This window comes from Microcaecilia unicolor, chromosome 12 (assembly GCF_901765095.1).
Source record: "Microcaecilia unicolor chromosome 12, aMicUni1.1, whole genome shotgun sequence".
In the NCBI taxonomy this organism is placed as follows: domain Eukaryota; kingdom Metazoa; phylum Chordata; class Amphibia; order Gymnophiona; family Siphonopidae; genus Microcaecilia; species Microcaecilia unicolor.
This window is the reverse complement of record NC_044042.1, coordinates 23,823,583-23,842,680: the sequence shown is the minus strand read 5'-3', so window position 1 is coordinate 23,842,680 and position 19,098 is coordinate 23,823,583. Positions and strand designations below refer to the sequence as shown.

General features: G+C 45.4%; 1 protein-coding gene across 1 annotated transcript in view; it reads left to right on the top strand.

Annotated features, from left to right (window-relative positions):
• Positions 1 to 18,137, top strand: part of LOC115482095 (neuron navigator 1-like) — an 83,945-nt gene extending 65,808 nt beyond the window's left edge. Inside the window, exons 2-3 of the mRNA XM_030221660.1 lie at positions 5,065 to 5,167; positions 17,765 to 18,137. Of these exons, the coding sequence (XP_030077520.1) occupies positions 5,065 to 5,167; positions 17,765 to 18,137 (476 nt within the window). The remainder of the gene's footprint in view (positions 1 to 5,064; positions 5,168 to 17,764) is intronic.
• The last annotated feature ends 961 nt before the right edge of the window (positions 18,138 to 19,098 follow it).

Here is a 19,098-nt window from a genome sequence, read left to right as displayed (position 1 = left end):
GAAACACCTTTCTCATATTATCCACACTGGTCTTCTATCTGCCTGCCAGTGCCCCAGACAGTGTCACTATGAATCTACACAACAATACGCTTTCTTTTATGTGGGAATTTTGAGTAATGGTCACCCTGAAATTGCTGCTCATTAGAGAGGGGATGAAGGGGAGAAATTGCACATTAACTTTCTTCTTTGCCTCATCCTACTCCACCCCCAGAGATGATCACAGGGCTCTCTCTCCCTTGTATCAGCCGTGAATAAAGGTGTAGAGCTGCTGCTTAGCAGCTTCACCCGAAAAACCAAGACTACAGGATAAATCACTGTACAATGACTTCTGGGAAGGAGATCTTAAAACAAAATGGCTAAAATGAAAAAAAGTGTTCACTTTGATTGTTAATAATAAGAAATCTAGGAAAATAGGAAGAAGAGCCAAGGAAAGTTTCAGATCAGAATGGAGACGGTGTGATATGGGGATCTGGACAAGCAGAGAAAGTACATTGTGTATTGCTGGATTTAGCTGTTGAGTGTTGAATAGATCACAAGCACAGCTTGGTATTCTTTTCCTTGTGCCTCTTCCAAACCCTTTTTCTCTTGTTATTTTCTGTTCCCAGCTTGAGACCCTCATTCTATATAACTTGGTATGTGAAACCTGAAACCTTTAATCAGGCAAAGACCAAAGTGCCCCCTAGTTGAATTGGCAGTACAGCTAGAAGTGGTGTGTGTGTGGGTGGGGAAGGGAGAGAGCCGTTGACAAGACAGAGGGGTAGGCAAGAAGAGTGACTGCCCTGGGTGCCAAGCCAGAGTGGGTTCCAGATTACCCTTCTGAGTGAGTCTATAAGCATGTAAACCCAAAAGGGACACGGATGGTCCCTGAAAAAACATTGTTCCTGGATGTTGGAAGTGGGAGGAGTATGTAGGCGTGGCCTTTTCTCTTTCCTTGGTGGTTCCACTCCCTGCCTTGCTCCTTCTTCCTAAGATTTAAAACAGCACAGACTGGTTACTGTCATGGGGTGACTAGGCTTTGTCTTTTACAGCTGCTGTGGGGTGGGGGAGTTGAGTGTGGTGGTGGAGAGAAGGTCAGCTGGTAGCGACATTTCTGGGCTGTGCTTAACAATAAATAACACTTTATAAGCCATTTTAGATCAGTGTTCTGTGAGCGTAGGTGTTAAAGCAAGGGAAGAACAGACTCCCTGCTTTGTATTGTTTAAAAAGCTATTTATAAAACTAACAATTAATGGGTCTTGTTGCTGGCTTGCACATCTAATGAGTTAACTTACTAATTGTTATAACATCTTTTGTTAAACTAGTTATAGCTACAAATTACTGAAAACGAAAAATGACTCCAGTCTGTTCCTCTTGTAAGAACTTTAGTTTAATTCACACACAATTCATTTTTTTATTCCTGTTGTGTGTGCATGCCCTCAATCTTGGGGCATGTGTTTAAGAACAGTTTGTCCTCTGCGACATCCATAGCAGGGGCGTAGCTATGTGGGGCCATGGGGGCATGGGCCCCTGTAGATTTGGCACCTGGCCCTCCCCGCCGCCAACCACTTCGACCCTTCCTCCCACCATCAACCCTCCCCCTCCGCCGCCGGGTACCGTGCAGGATGTCAGACTCACAGAAACAGAAGCCTGTCCTTGCAGATCAGCAACGCGGCCGTACCGGAGAAGAGGACTTCGGCTGGCGGGGGTTGGGGACCCCCACCAGCAAAGATACATTATAGAATTTTCTAAATAAGAAACAGCCTACAAAATAACTTGTAATTGTTTTTAGCTCTTATATTTAAAGGTGTGGAGGGGCATTTTCAATATGACACTTAAATCTGATTTTGGATGTTTTGGGAAAAACATCTAAAAATCTAGTACTGAACACGGCCATTTTCAAACCAGAAAAATGTCCAACTCTTTGTTTCAAAAATGGCCATTTGCTAGATGTTTTGTGCTCAGTGCGTCTATCCTTTAGGACCATTTTCGGAAAAAAAAAATGGCTTAAGGGAAAAAACTCAAAAACAAGCCATTAGGATGTATTGGGTGGGGGGGGGGGGGGGGGGGGCAGCATTCTTAGTAGACTGGTCACACAGATATCCTAGCAGAGCAGTGGAGCACCTTAGGGGACACTGCAGTGGACTGCACGTAAAAGCTCCCAGGTACACATCTCACTCTTACCCCCTTATATTGTACTAGCCGTTAAGCCCATTAAAAGGGGCGAGATCTCCAGCTACCCTCCTCACCGCCGCTCCCTCCCTCCTCCGTGCTGGGCCCCCTGCACTGATCTGACAGCGCCTCTCACCTTTGTGTGAAAGCGCTGCAGGCAGCAGCAGATCGCTCTGCTGCTGCCTGCAGCGCTTCCACACGGAGGTGAGAGGCGCTGTCAGGTCAGTGCAGGGGGCCCGATACAGAGGGGGGCGGGAGCGGCAGCGGGGATGGGGGGGAGGGTGGAGGTTGGTGCGCGCAATGTTCGTTTCCAGGCTCCAGCGGCAGCGTCCAACAGTCCGACTCCGTTTCCCTCTCTGTTCCACCCTCTGACGTCATCACGTCGACGCGAGGGCAGGGCAGAGAGGGAAGTCTCTACTGCGCATTTGCAGGTGCGTCGGTCACTTGCCATTTATATGTTTGATGGTGAGCACTCCAAAGCCCATCGGAAACCTACTATACCCAACTGTACACCACTACAATAACCCCTAATGCCTGCAGGGTAACCTGTATATTTGGGTACAATAGGTTTTTTTGGGTTTTGGAGGGCTCACACTTTCCACCACAAGTGTAACAAAGTGGGATATGGGCCTGGGTCCTCTTCTCTATAGTGCACTGCACTGATCACTAGGCTACTCCAGGGACCTGCTTGCTGCTCTAATAGGGCTGGCCATAACATCTGAAGCTGTCATAGAGGCTGGTATGTACTGTTTTTTTCACATCTTTACGGGACGGGAGGGGGTCAGTGACCACTTGGGAAGTAAGGGGGGGGGGGGTCATGCCTTAATTCCTCCTGTGGTTGTCTGGCCATTTTGGGCATCTTTTATAACTTAGACATGATTGAAACAGTCCAAAACATGTAACTTTTAGCCCTGTATGTTTTTGCTTTGTTCCAGTATGGCAGAAAAAAGTCCACCTTTTGGGATTTCCCAAATCCCACCCCCAGCACATCCCCTTTTGATTTCCACGCACTGCTGAGAAAAATATCTCAAATTTGAGTTTCGAAAATCGCAGTTTTGACATTTTTCAGAGAAAGCCGTCCAAATGCCACTTTATTCCATTTTTTCAGACACTTTTCTCCTTTGAAAATGAGCCCCAAGTTGTTCCAGAATTTAGCTACTTGAAAAGCAAAAGATGATGTAAAATCAGATTTATATTTAATATTTTGAATTGATGGGAAAGTCAAAGCTAGACAATCAGTCGAATATTTAGGCATGTACATTTACACCAGCCATAGATCTGGCATAAGTGAGCTGCCTGAATATAGGTGCATTGCTGCTAACTTAAACTAGTATTCTATAATGATATCTTGATGCGCAGATGCTGTTATACAATTGGTGCTCCGTGTGCAGTATCAGCACACCTAAATTTTGGCACCTGGTTATAGAATTAACATAAAAACATAACATAAGAGTAGCCATACTGGGTCAGACCAATGGTCCATCTAGCCCAGTATTCTGTTTCCAACAGTGGTCAATCCAGGTCACAAGTACCTGGCAGAACCCCAAATCGTGGCAACATTCCATGTAGAATCCCTAGGAAAGCATTGGCTTCCCTATGTCTGTCTCAATACTAGACTACAGACTTTTCCTTCAGGAACTTGTCCAAACCTTTTTTAAACCCATATATACTAACCACTGTTACTACATCCTCCAGCAAAGAGTTCCAGAGCTTAACTATTCATTGAATGAAAACATATTTCCTCTTGTTTGTTTTAAAAGTATTTCCATGTAGCTTCCTTGAGTGTCCCCTAGTCTTTGTACTTTTGGAACGAGTAAAAAGTCGATTCGCTTCTACTCATTCTACACCACTCAGGATTTTGTAGACCTCAATCATATCCCCCCTCAGCCTTCTCTTTTCCAAGCCGAAGAGCCCACACCTCTTTAGCCTTTCCTCATATGAGAGGAGGTCCATCCCCTTTATCATTTTGGTTGCTCTTCTTTTGAACCTTTTCTAATTTCGCTATATCGACCAGAACTGAACGTAGTACTCAAGGTGAGGTTGCCCTGTATGAGCTCATGTGAGGAAGGGAAGCATGTATGTCTGTTGGAAAAAGCAAGTTCAGTGCTTCTGCCGCTGTGTAGGTCCCTCGTGTTTCCATGGTAACCATCAACAGGCTCTTCACTGCATCAAATGAAAGAAATTTGTCCCCTTGCGTAAGCAAAGAAAATGTAATTGTTATTAAATTATCTGCTGAAAGAATAGCGAGGTGAGAGAGCTCCCAAACTGATTGAAAAATGTGTCTGTCTCTGATGTCACTTCCTATGCAGTCGTCAAAAAAGCACCTCATAGAAGCATCTGTCTGGCCCTAGCCCTTTGTCTCTCCTGTATCCAACGGAGTCAAATGGATAAATATCCAGGGCACCGGTTATTAAACATTATATATTATGGTGTAAATTTTCTGGTCCATCACAACAGAATGCCATGGAGGATACATTGCTTTATTTTTTGGGTATGATGTCACAATGCTGTTCACAAACCAGCCATGTACCACTTACTATAGGTCTGTTTGGCCTCTGAATTTCCAAAATTAACTGTGTTGCTTTGCAGAGTTAATGGATGCCAGGTATTACTGCCTTCCCAGGGTATTCCTGAAATATTGCTGTTTTCTGCTTCTCTCTCTCTCTCTCCTTCCTCTCCTCTTTCATTTCTTCCCTGATGTCACTTGTGTTCTCTCTCAGCTCAGAATGCAGGCAGCTGGAATTTGGGATTTGGAGAGCAGGAAGTGGTTTAAAAGTCCCCAAAGCACCTTTACCCATCTGACATCCTCTGCCTTAAGGCCTTGCCCCCTGTAATAGATAAAATTAAGGAATGTCTGATATACCAATTGACTTTCTTCACTCTGTTATGGTGAGTGTTTTTCTTTGTTCCCTGCAGATCCCGAGTCACAGAGGAAGCGGACAGTTCAGAATGTTTTGGATCTCCGGCAGAACCTGGAGGAGACCATGTCTAGTCTGAGAGGCTCCCAGGTATCTCACAGGTAAGGGAGAACACCTTAAAGTTCCTCCTAGTCTCCTTTTTTCAGTGTCTCTTTCTTACATTTAACCGACCAGCAGTGATCTGAAATTTTGATTTTATTTTGTAGATATTAATTGTTTAATTGTAACATCTTAATCCCATTTTGTCCTGTTTGGTTGTCATGAATAGATTGTAGTCTCTAATGTGTTTATTTACAGGGCTGTATATGTCTAGTGGCTCTATAGAAATAAGTAGTAGTAGTATTAATTGTAGTTTTGACAGATATAAACTGCAACTCAATCAAGTTTTCTTCCTTGCTAATAAGGATCTTTTCCTACAAGAAGAAGGGATTTGGAATACATACATTACTTCCCTATGCTGGCAGATGTAGGAGAACTGGCTGAAATCTTGGAAATTAAATGCTATTTTTCATCTTACGCTCCCCTCACCCAGTCTAGCATTTCTTCTCGCGTTCTTCCCCTCCCCCCTAATCCAACATCTCTCCTCTTGTGCTTCTCCCTACCCCCAGTCTAGCAACTCTACTCTCATGTGTCCCCATCCCACCCAGTCTAGCATATCTCCTCTCGCTGTTTTCCTTCCTTGCCTAGTCTAGCATCTCTCCTCTCGCTCTTCCCCTCCCCCACCCAGTCTAGCATCTCTCTTCTTACTCTTCCCCTACAGTAAAGAATCTCTTCTCCCATGTAGCCCAGAACCTCCCCACTGATTCAGCATCGCCCCATTTTCATCTCTTTTCCTTCATGCAGTCCACATCTCTTTGTCTCTCTCTCTCTCTCCCCAATAGTCCAGAACCACCCCATACTCTCAATGGCCCAGCACGTTCCTTATCTCCACTTTCTTTTCCTTCTTACACCCCTTCACCATTGTTGTCACAGTACAACATTTCCCTGCCCCCTCTTCCTTATACCAAGTCCAGCATCTCCCCTTTTTCCTTCTCCAGCAGTTCCCCTACCTTAGCACTGTGGTCACCAGCCAGAACTCATCACAAGAGGAGCTAGGATGGAAAGGAGGTGCAGGACTAGGGTTACCATACGTCCGGATTTACCCGGACATGTCCTCTTTTTGAGGGCATGTCCGGGCGTCCGGACGGATTTGGCCAGCCTGCCCGTTTGTCCGGATTTCTGGACAAATGGGCTGGCTGGCGGGGGGCGGAGGCGGGTGCAGGACTCCCTTCCCCTGCCCTTACGCTACTATCCCTGGTGGTCTAGAGGTACCTCTTCGCTCGGGGCAGGAAAGAAAGAGCCCCCTCTTTCCTGCCCGGAGCGCTGCTGCTAGCTGCCCTGCTGCATCCTGTGCGAGTCCGGCTCTCGGCGTTTCAAAATGGCCACCGAGAGTTGAAGTCTCGCGAGGCTGCTTCAACTCTCGGCGGCCATTTTGAAACGCTGAGAGCCGGACTCGCACAGGATGCAGCAGGGCAGCTAGCAGCAGCGCTCCGGGCAGGAAAGCGGGGGCTCTTTCTTTCCTGCCCCGAGCGAAGAGGTACCTCTAGACCACCAGGGATAGTAGCATAAGGGGAGGGGAGGTGACGGGGGGAGGGAAGGTGATGGGGAAAAAGGGGGCGACCGGGGGCGGGGCGATGGCACGAAAGGGGCAGGGTGATGGCGCGAAGGGGGCGGGACAAGGGCATGAAATGGGGCGGGGCAAGTGTCCTCTTTTTATGAGGACAAAAAATGGTAACCTTATGCAGGACCTTTTAGACTAGGTCATGCTGGAGACCTGCCATGTTCCCACCCACTCTGATGCAAACTTCCTAAGATGGTGTAGTCCTGAAACCAGGAGTGGAGGAGTGGCCTAGTGGTTAGGGTGGTGGACTTTGGTCCTGAGGAACTGAGTTCGATTCCCGGCACAGGCAGCTCCTTGTGACTCTGGGCAAGTCACTTAACCCTCCATTGCCTGCCGCATTGAGCCTGCCATGAGTGGGAAAGCGCGGGGTACAAATGTAACAAATAAATAATAGTGGGCTGATGAGGATTCTGAAAGGATCCTTACATAAGGAACCCAACTAACTCCTCCCCTGGGCCCATCCCAGTTAGGAATCCAGCTAGAGCAGTGTTAGGCTTTTATTACTTATGCTGCTTCCAGGGCAGTCCACCCCTGAAAAGGAATAACAAAGAAACTTCACTCTCAGCTGCAACGGATTAGGGACACCCAGGTCACATAAGTGAATCATGAAATATATTAATTTACTAAAGTAGTGTAAAAGGGAAGTTTGGTGGGGAGGCAGGAGGGAGGATTGATGTATCACATTAACAAGAAGATGATGCAGAATTATTTCTGGCAGTGAGTTAACAAACCCAAGACAAGTTCTTTTATGTGAAATCTGAAATGTTTGTCTTATGTCCCAGGACTGTTCTGAATTTCCTCTTTAGTATCCCTATCGTAAGGTCACTGATGTAACGGTCTGGTCCTGGAAAATATTCTTCCACTGAGATGTTTGTTGGCTGTTCTTTGTGATGTGTAATTTTGTGTCAACCACAGCACTTTAAAAGAAGTGAAATTTTAATTCTATAAGACTTTAATAACCAAAAATGAAGCATTTGCAACATAGCTTTCAATCCCAGCCAGCTGTTTCTTAAGTAACTCTGTTTCTAAAGGCACACACAAACAGTACATTGCACGCATCAGCAGGATATGCGGCAGTTAGAGACAAGCAAGCAAAAACCACACAGAAGGGAAAGAAACAAGGGACTTTGTAAACTGATGTCAACAGAATTAGACCACTCTCATCACGCCAAGTCCAAATGGGTTCCATATCAGAGAAAAGACATCCAAATCCTCCTTCAGTGCAGACGTGAGCTTTCCCAGCGAGATAATCTCTGCAACTACACTTTTTCCAGATTTTAAACTGAAGCACATTTTCCCAGTGCAGTATAAATCAAATAAACCCTCAGTTTGCCAGTGTTAAAGAGCAGAGGTGTCTCTCCCCAGTATCTTAATAAAACACAAAGCCGGTGGGGGGAGGCGGGGCTGGTGGTTGGAAGGCGGGGCTAGTGCTGGGCAGACTTCTACGGTCTGTGCCCTGAAAATGGCAGATACAAATCAAGGTAAGGTATACACAAAAAGTAGTACATATGACTTTATCTTGTTGGGCAGACTGGATGGACCGTGCAGGTCTTTTTCTGCCGTCATCTACTATGTTACTATGCTTTAAAAATGAATCAAACAAGGAAGGTCAATAATTACAGAAATAGCCTGATTCACTAAACCTCCCTCCCCCCCAAATTCATGGATATATCTGCAGCCCCCCCCCCCCCCCCCGTCACACGCATGCATGGGCACACACACACACATACATATATATATATACACACAAATACAGGATCTAGCCAGTGTTTCCTCTAAGTAGAGCGCATGAGCGATTGCTCATACATTTAGGAGTGTCTCTTACAGATTTATTTTTATTTTTTTTATTTTTTGTTACATTTGTACCCCGCGCTTTCCCACTCATGGCAGGCTCAATGCAGCTTACATGGGGCAATGGAGGGTTAAGTGACTTGCCCAGAGTCACAAGGAGCTGCCTGTGCCTGAAGTGGGAGTCGAACTCAGTTCCTCAGTTCCCCAGGACCAAAGTCCACCACCCTAACCACTAGGCCACTCCTCCACTGTTGCTACTATTTGAGATTCTACATGGAATGTTGCTATTCCACTAGCAACATTCCATGTAGAAGTCGGCCCTTGCAGATCACCAGTGTGGCTGCGCAGGCTTCTACATGGAATGTTGCTACTATTGGAGATTCTACATGGAATGTTGCTAGTGGAATAGCAACATTCCATGTAAAATCTCAAAGAGTAGCAACATTCCATGTAGAATCTCCAATAGTATCTATTTTATTTTTGTTACATTTGTACCCTGCGCTTTCCCACTCATGGCAGGCTCAATGCGGCTTACATGGGGCAATGGAGGGTTAAGTGACTTGCCCAGAGTCACAAGGAGCTTTACATGGTTGCTCACAAAAATGTTGTGGTTTTTTCTGTGCTATATAAAGAAATGCATTACTAATATTGGCATTCAAAAATAGTTGGTTTTTAAAACTTGTTGCTCACCTGTGGTGTAGCTACGGGTGGGCATGGGTGGGCACAGGTCCACCCATTCTTGGCTGAGGCCCACCCAGCGGCAGTGCCACACTGTTCTGTCCCCCCCCCTTCTTCCGTGGCATCCCGGTGTCTACTCTCCTGTCTCTGAACCCTGTCCTTCCCTGATGTCGGTACAGGCGTCGTCGGTGCCTGCAGCGATTCATTCCTGCTGTTTGTGCCGGCCCTGCAGGCTATCATCTGCCGCATTCCGCTAGACAGGAAACAGGCAGGGATGTCAGCGAGGGTGAGATGCAGCAGATGGAATCCTGTGAATCTGGTGCATGCAGCGAGAATGAATCGCCGGAGGCGCCGAAAATGCCTCTATGGTACATCTGGGAGAGACAGGGTTCAGAGACAGGAGTGTAGATGCCGGGACGCCGCAGTGGAGAGGGAGGAGATATGGGGGAGGTGTTCTTAAAAAATATCTCCGAGACGATATTTGTTGTGTGGTGTGCTGTGGTGGTGGTGGGTGGGTGGCATGTGCATGTGGAAAGGCCCATCCAATTTACCTCTGGGCCCATCCAAAATACTGAGTCTAGCTATGCCTCTGTTACTCACATATTGATGATTTCTTTGTGATATTTAACTTATTTTAACATATATGTTTTTTCATGGTGTTCAGTGTTATTAGCTGAGATTACATTTTCAATTTTTAATTTTAAATTATTAATGTGTATTCAATTGTTCGTCTTGTAGCCCCTGATGCAGCCCAGTTGGGCGAAACACAGCCTGTGTCGGGCTTTCTAATTTTATTTCCACCTATTTTAATAAATATTGTTTTTTCATCCACGTATCTGCTATAGAAAGACCCATCCAATTTACCTCTGGGCCCATCCAAAATACTAGCTATGCCTCTGTTTACTCACTGGAAAAAATAATTGAACACATCTAGGCCACTCCTTAGAGGAAACATTGGATCTAACCTAGCTACAGTTACATGGCCCTGATTTAACATCTTCTCCCTGCCCTCTCCTCTACTGTCTGGGTTTTCTGCTAATATGAGATAAAACTATTGGTCAGTTGGATAAGGCCATTAGGTTTGCAGCATCAGCATATTCTCTTGCTCATTTTAGACAGTGATCTTGACACAACCGCCTTGAGTGAATTCCTTCAAAAAGGCGGTAAATAAATCCTAATAAATAAACCCTTCTGAATGGCGCATATGATCATTTGTGTTTCTGAAGACTGCAGTTTCCAGAGAGGAATGAGCTGGCAATGGTGACAGTACTTAGTGCTTCCCCCCCCCCCCCCCCCCCCCCCCCCCCCCCCCCCGCTGCTCCGATCCAGTCTGATTCAGTCCCAGGAGAAAGGCTAAGGGATGCCTCCACCCTTCTAAATACAAACTGATGTTTCTTGCTGAGTAAGCATGGAAGTTGTTTCATTGTTTATTTTAGTACTGCGTAAAGGAGACTAGACTGGGAAGCAATTTATAATGTCTGGATGAAGAATTCAGTACGTAATGGCAATGGAATCAAACTTTGATTCATCCTTAGTGGGTTTTCTTGCAGCCCAAGTTCCAGAAGACTTCTGGATGATTGCCAAGATAGTCCAGGGCTGGCACGAGGGATTGTGGCACCCTGAGCCAATTTGAGTGAGAGCAAAGGAGCATGCTTTCACCACTGTCCTTGAGCCAGTGAAACTGGCTTTTGGTGCCTTTGAGCTTTGGCATCCGGAGCCAGTGCCTCAGCTGGCTCATTCCATAAGCCGGCCCTCTAAGATACAGACCCTTTAGTGGCCTAGTGGTTAGGGTGGTGGACTTTGGTCCTGGGGAACTGAGGAACTGAGTTCAATTCCCTGCACAGGCAGCTCCTTGTGACTCTGGGCAAGTCACTTAACCCTCCATTGCCCGCCGCATAGAGCCTGCCATGAGTGGGAAAGCGCAGGGTACAAAAATAAATAAAAATCCCCATTCAGCCAGCAAGTTCAAGTACCAACAGCCGAAGAGCTGTTCATTAACATTTTAGGTTTTACAACAGGAGTCTGCAACTCCACCTCTCGCGTGTGCTGCATGACGTATGAACATGTTCTGAAAAAAGTTGCACTATGGCCTCACAGTGCATGAGAGGGACAGAGCTGTCCCATCAATTTTGAAAGTGCTTGCAGTACTGCTGGTATTTAGCTGCTGGATATGAGTGTCGGCAGGATTTTGACAGGGGTGGTGGTAGTGGGGGGAGCTGGGGGACTGCTAGAGACTGATTCTCGATGACAGCTATGCTGCTGACATCAGAGGAGGATCTCTCGCCACTTTGTAGTAACATAGTAACATAGTAGATGATACAGAAAAAGACCTGCATGGTCCATCTAGTCTGCCCAAGATAAACTCATATCTTGAATTTGTACCTGTCCTTTTCAGGGCACAGACCGTATAAGTCTGCCCAGCAGTATTTCCCGCCTCCCAACCACCAGTCCCGCCTCCCATCTCCGGCTCTGGCAGACCGTATAAGTCTGCCCTCCACTATCCTCGCCTCCCAACTACCAACCTCTCTTCCCCCACCTGCTCCGCCACCCAATTTCGGCTAAGCTCCTAAGGATCCCTTCCTTCTGCATAGGATTCCTTTATGCACATCCCACGCATGTTTGAATTCCGTTACCATTTTCATCTCCACCACCTCCCGCGGGAGGGCATTCCAAGCATCCACCACCCTCTCCGTGAAAAAATACTTCCTGACATCTTTTTTGAGTCTGCCCCCCTTCTAGTAATGGCTGTTAGTACTGTTGCTTGGGGAGGGGGGGGGGGGGTTGCACTTAGCCAAAAAAGTTTGCTGACCCCGTCCAACAGCAGCACACTAACTGTTGGCTACATTTTGATTTGTCAGTTTGTCATCGTTTGTGGTCAGCCGCACTGCTTGGGGTTATTCCTGAATGGGAAATGTGTAGAAACTGCTGCTATGGGGCCAATTTTCAAACTGTCTGCTTGGGTGCAAAGTCAAGTACCTGTAGAAAGTGCAGCTAAGCAGGGCCGGTCTTAGCAAGTGCGGGGCCCTGTGCAGACCAATTTGGTGGGGCCCCACCCTAGCCCCAACCCACCCTGCCCTAGCCCCGCCCCCACCCTAGCTCCACCCCATTGATAAGCAAAAATAATATAGATATAGGCAATAAAATAAAAATAAAATAAAAATGAAATGAAAAGATATACAATAAAATAAAGTGATGTGTAAAATATAATGTACAATATAAAAACATATAGACCACCAAGGTATTAAAATTGTTTAAAAATATATACCACAACTCTCTGACTCAAGAAGACTCTGACTCTGTCTGTCACTCTGTCTCTGAGTTTCTGCGGCTGGAAGTTCAAGCTGGAACTGGAACTCTCTCAACTCTCTCTGCCTGTCCCGCCCTTGAAGAAGGAAGTTGCCGGGGGGGGGGGGGGGGGGGGGCATCATCAGTGGCAGACCAGGATTGTCTGTCACTCAGGAGGACCAAGCAGGACGGATCTACTGCTTTGCTGCAGACAGTCTGCAGCACTCACGCACACATCACGCCACGCGGCCCGGGGGGGGTCAGAGTTGTGGACTTACTCAGGAGGAGAGGTACGGTCCAGAGTGGCGACTGGGCGAGCAGGGCCAGGGAGCGCTGCAGCCCGGCTGCTGCAAGTCTCTGGCAGGCAGCCGGCTCACACGCAGCAGAGCAGTCTGGCTGGGTCTGGATTGAGGGTGGTTGGCAGCGGACTGTGAGCGCTGGTGCGGGATGGAGCGGAGGAGGCAGAGTTAAGGCGTGCCGCGCTGGGCCCCATTAAGCACGAGGCCCTATGCGGCCGCCTTGGTCACCTCAGCCTAAGACCGGCCCTGCAGCTAAGTTTCAAAGGGGAAGTTCATGAATGCTTTGCCTTGAAGAATGACCCATCTACAAAGTGCTAGCAGACTTGTGTATGTGCTTTCTCTCTGAGTAAGAAGTCTATGAACAATTATTGTATGTAGACTTGACACTACGTGGCAGGGACAAATCTAGATTGGGTGTGTATTAGGAGTATAGCATCATACCTTATATAATGGGTTTGTCTTGTTGGGCAGACTGGATGGACTGTACAGGTCTTTATCTGCCATCATCTACTACATTACTCTTAGGAAGCCAGTGTACAAATACAAAATGACAATCTATATCCGTTATTTTATGATCCTACCCAAAACACACCCCTACGCTTTTTAACATATTTATAAATGACCTAGAGATGGGAGTAACTAGTGAGGTAATTAAATTGGCAGATGACACAAAGTTATTCAGGGTCGTCAAGTCACAGAAGGAGCATGAAAGATTACAGGAGGACCTCAGAGACTGGGGGATTGGGTGTGCAAGTGGCAGATGAAGTTCAATGTTGACAAGTGCAAAGTGATGCATGTGGGTAAGAGGAACCCCATTTACAGCTATGTCATGCAAGGTTCCGCGTTAGGCGTTATGGACCTAGAAAGGGATCTGGGAGTCATCGTTGATAAGACGTTAAAAACTTCTGCTCAGTGTGCTGCGGCGGCTAATAAAGCGCACAGAATGTTGAATATTATTAGGAAAACAAACACAAGGATGTTATAGTGCTGTTGTATTGCTCCATGGTGCAACCACATCTTGAGCATTGTGTCCAATTCTGGTCGCTGCATCTCAAAAAAGATATAAAGGAATTAGAAAAGGTGCAGAGAAGGGCGACGAAAATGATAAAGGGAATGGACCGACTTCCCTATGAGGAAAGGCTGAGAAGGTTAGGGCTCTTCAGCTTGGAGAAAAGGCGGCTGAGGGGTGATATGATAGAAGTCTACAAGATAATGAGCGGAGTAGAGCGGACAGATGTGAAGCGTTTGTTTACACTTTCAAACAATAACAAAACCAGGGGACACAAGATGAAGCTAGAATATGGTAGATTTAAAACAAATAGGAGAAAGTTTTTCTTTACTCAGTGTGTAGTTAGACTCTGGAACTCATTGCCAGAGAATGTAGTGACAGCAGCTGGCCTTACGGAATTTAAAGGGGGTTTGGACAGATTCCTGAGGGAAAAGTCCATTGAACATTATTTAAAAAAAATTTTTTTTGGGGGGGGGGGGGGGGAGGTTGCCTGGTTCTTGAAGCCTGGATTGGCTGCTGTCAGGATGCTGGACTTGATGGACCCTTGGTCTTTTCCCAGTATTGCGGTGCTTATGTACTTATGTACGCATACTCCACTTCTAAAAATATAGAACCCTATGCATAATGTTAGCCAGATGAGTGAGTGAGATAGGAAAAAAGCACAAACAGGAAACAAAACACCTATGTTTTATTTTTAAGCACTTCACATAAAAAAAAAACCAACACGGCACCATGTTTCGACGATGATCTGCCTACCTCAGGGGTCATATACACTGCTATTTACAGTTCTTTCAGAAAAGGTAGTGTTGAGCAAGCAATAAACATCGAAAAAGAACTTTCCTGAAGCACGAATCAAACTTTCCTGAGCGTAGCTAGAATCGCTAAGCGTGGAAAATTATGACGTGTTAAAAAAAAACTCTTTCTAATCTATATTTGCCCACTAGACCCCTACTTCTTTCTTTTTGAATGACATAGGAGCCAGCTCTGTGGGTGCTTGAGCAACCCCAATATTGAATAAACTCCTTTACTCTGTCCAGGGTGAGGTCATTTCCATAGGGGTTAACACTGCCAATAATTTTGAAAAATTAACTCCTCTGGTGAATGAGGGCAGTTTTTAGAAAGCCAGTTTGTCTAGGTAAATCCCTACTTATATGGGTAAATGACTTTAAAAATTGCCATTCATTTTATAACAGGGTGTCTATAGGGGCTCATTTTCAAAGCACATAGACTTACAAAGTTTTACAGTAACCTATGGAACTTTGTAAGTGTAAGTGCTTTGAAAATATGCTTCTATATGTACTACTACTACCACTTAACGCTTCTATAGCGCTACAAGACATACGCAGCGCTGTACACCATACAGTCCCTGCTCAAAGAGCTCACAATCTAAATAGGACAGACAAACAGAAGAACCCAGGAAATGAAAGGAACTTATATACTCTCAGGGCAGGGCAACCAAGGGCCAGATGCAGCAGGAGGTGCCTCTGGTTTTGTGTCCAGAAGAAAGATGCATAGAGCTAGTACTTCTGTATTGTATGCTGAGAATGCAAAACTTGAAAAGGTTTGGACAAATTCCTGGAGGAAATGTCCATAGTCTGCTATTGAGACAGACAAGGGAAACAACTGCTTACCCTGGGATTTGTAGCATGAAATGTTGCTACTCTTTAGGGTTCCAGAATCTTGCTACTCTTTCAGATTCTTCACGGAATCTTGCTGTTCGTTATGATTCCAGAATCTTTGTTACTCTTTGGGGTTCTGGAATGTTGCCACGATTTGGGTTTCTGCCAGGTACTTGTGACCTGGCTTGCCCACTGTTTGGAAAACTGGATACTGGGCTAGATGGACCATTGGTCTGACCCAGTATGGCTACTCTTGTGTTCTTATATCCAGCAAGCTGAGCAGGTCAAACCATGCCACCATAATGTGAGAGCACACAGGCAGCTTGAAACCACAGGTTCCTGAAGGGTTAGGTAGAAAGAATGAGCAGGATAAGGAAGTCACCTGGGGCCAAGGCCTAGAGGGGATCCTATACAAGTTCAGGAGAAAAGGAGTAGAGAAGGGGTCTGTGGCTTGGCAGAATGTGTAGAAGTGTTTTTTTGGGATGGCTTGGTAGAAGGAGGACTGAGTGGTATCATCTCTTTAAGAGAAAGCAGCCTTAATCCTGCCTTCGGAGCCCTGGTGTACAGGATCTCCACAATGAATATGCATGAGAAAGATTTGCATGCACTGCCTCCATGCTACGGAAATGTATTTAACTCATATTCATGGTGCATATCCTGAATATTTGGCTGGATGGATGTATACTGAGGAGAAGGTTAAGAATCGCTATAAGCCAGTGTTCTCAACCCAGTCCTGGGACACACCCAGCCAGTCAGGTTTTCAGGACACCCACATGAAATAGATTTGCATAGAATGGAGACAGTGCATGCAAATCTCTCTCATGCATATTGTTTGTGGATATCTTGAAATCCGGACCAACTGGGTGTGTCCCAAGGACTGAGTTGAGAACCACTGCACTAAAGGAACGTTGGCTTTTTGCTCGGAGGAAATCGAGACAGAGGTGGAATGCAGTGTTTACATTTCTGATCGCTCCTACTCATCCAATAATCCCTCTGTCCTCAGCTCTGCTTCTTGTCAACTATTTCAAGAGGCAGCAGTGATCCCCAATACATGATTTTCAGAGCTGCATTTTTCTGTATTCATTGCACTGCACGTCACACGCAAGTTTTTCACCATGGGGGAGAGGATCGGCATCTCCAACACAGCTGGATACAGATGTCTTAAATAACAGGCTGACGTTTATTGGATGCACAGTGACTTCACTTTCATCTTATTCCAATATTAGTTTTCTGTTAATTTGATTCAGCGGATTATTAAAAACATACTTTCCAAGGTTTGAAATGTGTTCAAGAACAACTGGAAATATGGTTTAAAGGAGCTGTTATTTTAACTAAGAGTGTGGTGTGAAACCATCTTGCATCACAACTCAAAGCACTCATTATGGTATTGGGCAGTTCCCATGTGTTGGTGGTCTTCTCATAGTTACTGGGGTAAAGATGTGTGTATAATGGCTTCCAGAGAGAGCTGTGGTCTGTGACACCTCCTCACCATCCGGCCCCTGTAACTCTGGTTGTTACTGTGGGTGGCTGGGCGATGGAGTGGGGAGGGTGAGGAAATAAAACTTGGAAGAGGGACGTCTATAGATAGGGGTAAACAAAATCATACTAGCTACTCTAGCTGAGATAATATTTAACCATCTCTTTGACCTCATGTGCAACTTTCTTCAAATCAGTCACCTTACTTTCTAACTCTTCCTACTTTCTTACCCATCTATATGTTACAACTTTGCCTTACCCTTCACTATCAATTACAATGTTCTATTACGTACAGTGATACCTCAGTTTTCGTTGATAATCCGTCCGAAAACAATCGGCGAAATCCGAAACCGACAAAAACCGAGGCAATTATTTCCATATGGAATTGTTTGGCTAGACGCGCGGGGTGATGCTCACACAATGAGAAACAACGCCACACTGAGCAGGAGAACGCGTGGGTCGCCCTTTGTTTTTGCAAAATTAGCGAGGTCACGTGGGTACGCCGACGAAATCCAAGACAAATTTTTCGCGGAAAAAATTAACGAAAACTGAAACCGACGATAACTGAAGTCAACGAAAACCGAGGTATTACTGTATTGTGTTGACATTGCAAGTAGTATACCATGCCATACTTTGTATTGTTTGTTGAATATTTTTACTGCTGTAATCGCCTATTGCTCATGTCTGATCTATTCTTACTGTACAGTGCATTGAGTAAATTCCTTCAAAAAGGTGGTAAATAAATCCTAATAAATAAATAATCCTAGCTGAGGGATGAGACAGAAGGAAGCTTTTAATCCAAAGGATTAAAAAAAAAAGACTTATGTGTAAGAGGTTCTAGATTTTACTGACTTTTATAACTTTTTTTTTCCCCTTTGCAGTTCCTTGGAAATGACTTGCAGTTATGATAGTGACGATGCCAATCCCAGAAGCATCTCCAGCCTTTCGAACCGCTCCTCTCCCATCTCCTGGCGATACGGTCAGTCCAGCCCCCGGTTGCAGGCTGGTGACGCACCCTCGGTGGGTGGGAGCTGCCGTTCAGAAGGGAGCCCCAGTTGGTACATGCATGGTGACCGAGCCCATTATTCCCATACCATGCCCATGCGCAGCCCCAGCAAGCTAAGCCACATCTCCCGTCTGGAGCTCATAGAGAACCTGGACACCGACGAGGTGGACGGAAAGTCTGGCTACATGAGTGACAGTGACCTGATGGGGAAGACGATGACGGAGGATGATGACATCACCACAGGGTGAGTACTGTCCCCTAGTAGCCACTAAGGGCACGATATTCAAGAAAAGGCTGAGCTCCTAAACTTATGCTCCTAAATTTGTGCCCGCTTTTCAGTAAAACAGGAGCATACGTTTTCAGCTGAAAATGAATCTTATTTTAGAAGCTTAAAAATTATCCTTATGAATGTAGGCCTGCCGTCCATTTACCTAGTGCTGAAAATCAACGCTAAGTTGATACTTTTTTCTTCCGGCCCTAAATCCGCCCCTGTTCCCACCCACTTTTTATGCTTCTAAAATTAAGAGTTTAATGAAATATTGAGTGTAAAGTGATGCACTTTCAAAGAGGCCAATTTATGAACATAAATCTCAAAGTTGGATGCCTAAATACTCTGTGAAGAGCAAATAGCTGTTATTGTAGGCAAAATCTGTTCGTATTGAACCTTTTGAAGAACAGGATTTAAGGAATACCGTAGTATCCCCCCTAAAAATGAGTTTAGTTACTTCTTGGTGACAAACAGAGAGGCCTTGATTTAAATTTTAAAAAGCCAACTCTTTGGTAATATAATAGATTTTCACTTCTTACCTAGAAGATGACATATATGTACGTGTGTGTGTTTGGGATAAAGGAAACAATGACCCCATCTTGTTCGTTCATGGTGATCCTCTCGGGTTGCTTCTTTGAATTGTAGATATGATTCTTGTTTTTCCAAATCTGTATACAAGGTGATCTGCATAATGGACCATTGGGTGTTGCCTTCTCAAGAGGGCTTAGTCTAGGTTTTGCACATAAATTGCATAGAAATGAGGGTTAATGCAGTATAGTCTTGATTATCCAACATAAATGGGACCGATAGGTTGTTGGATAATCGAAAAGTTGGCTAATACAGAAAAAGTGGATGAGGGATAAAACAGAAGTATATTGAATGCATGTTTCAAAAAGAGGAAGCAGTAAAGAAAAGAATTTAAAACTTAAATATGCCCAAGA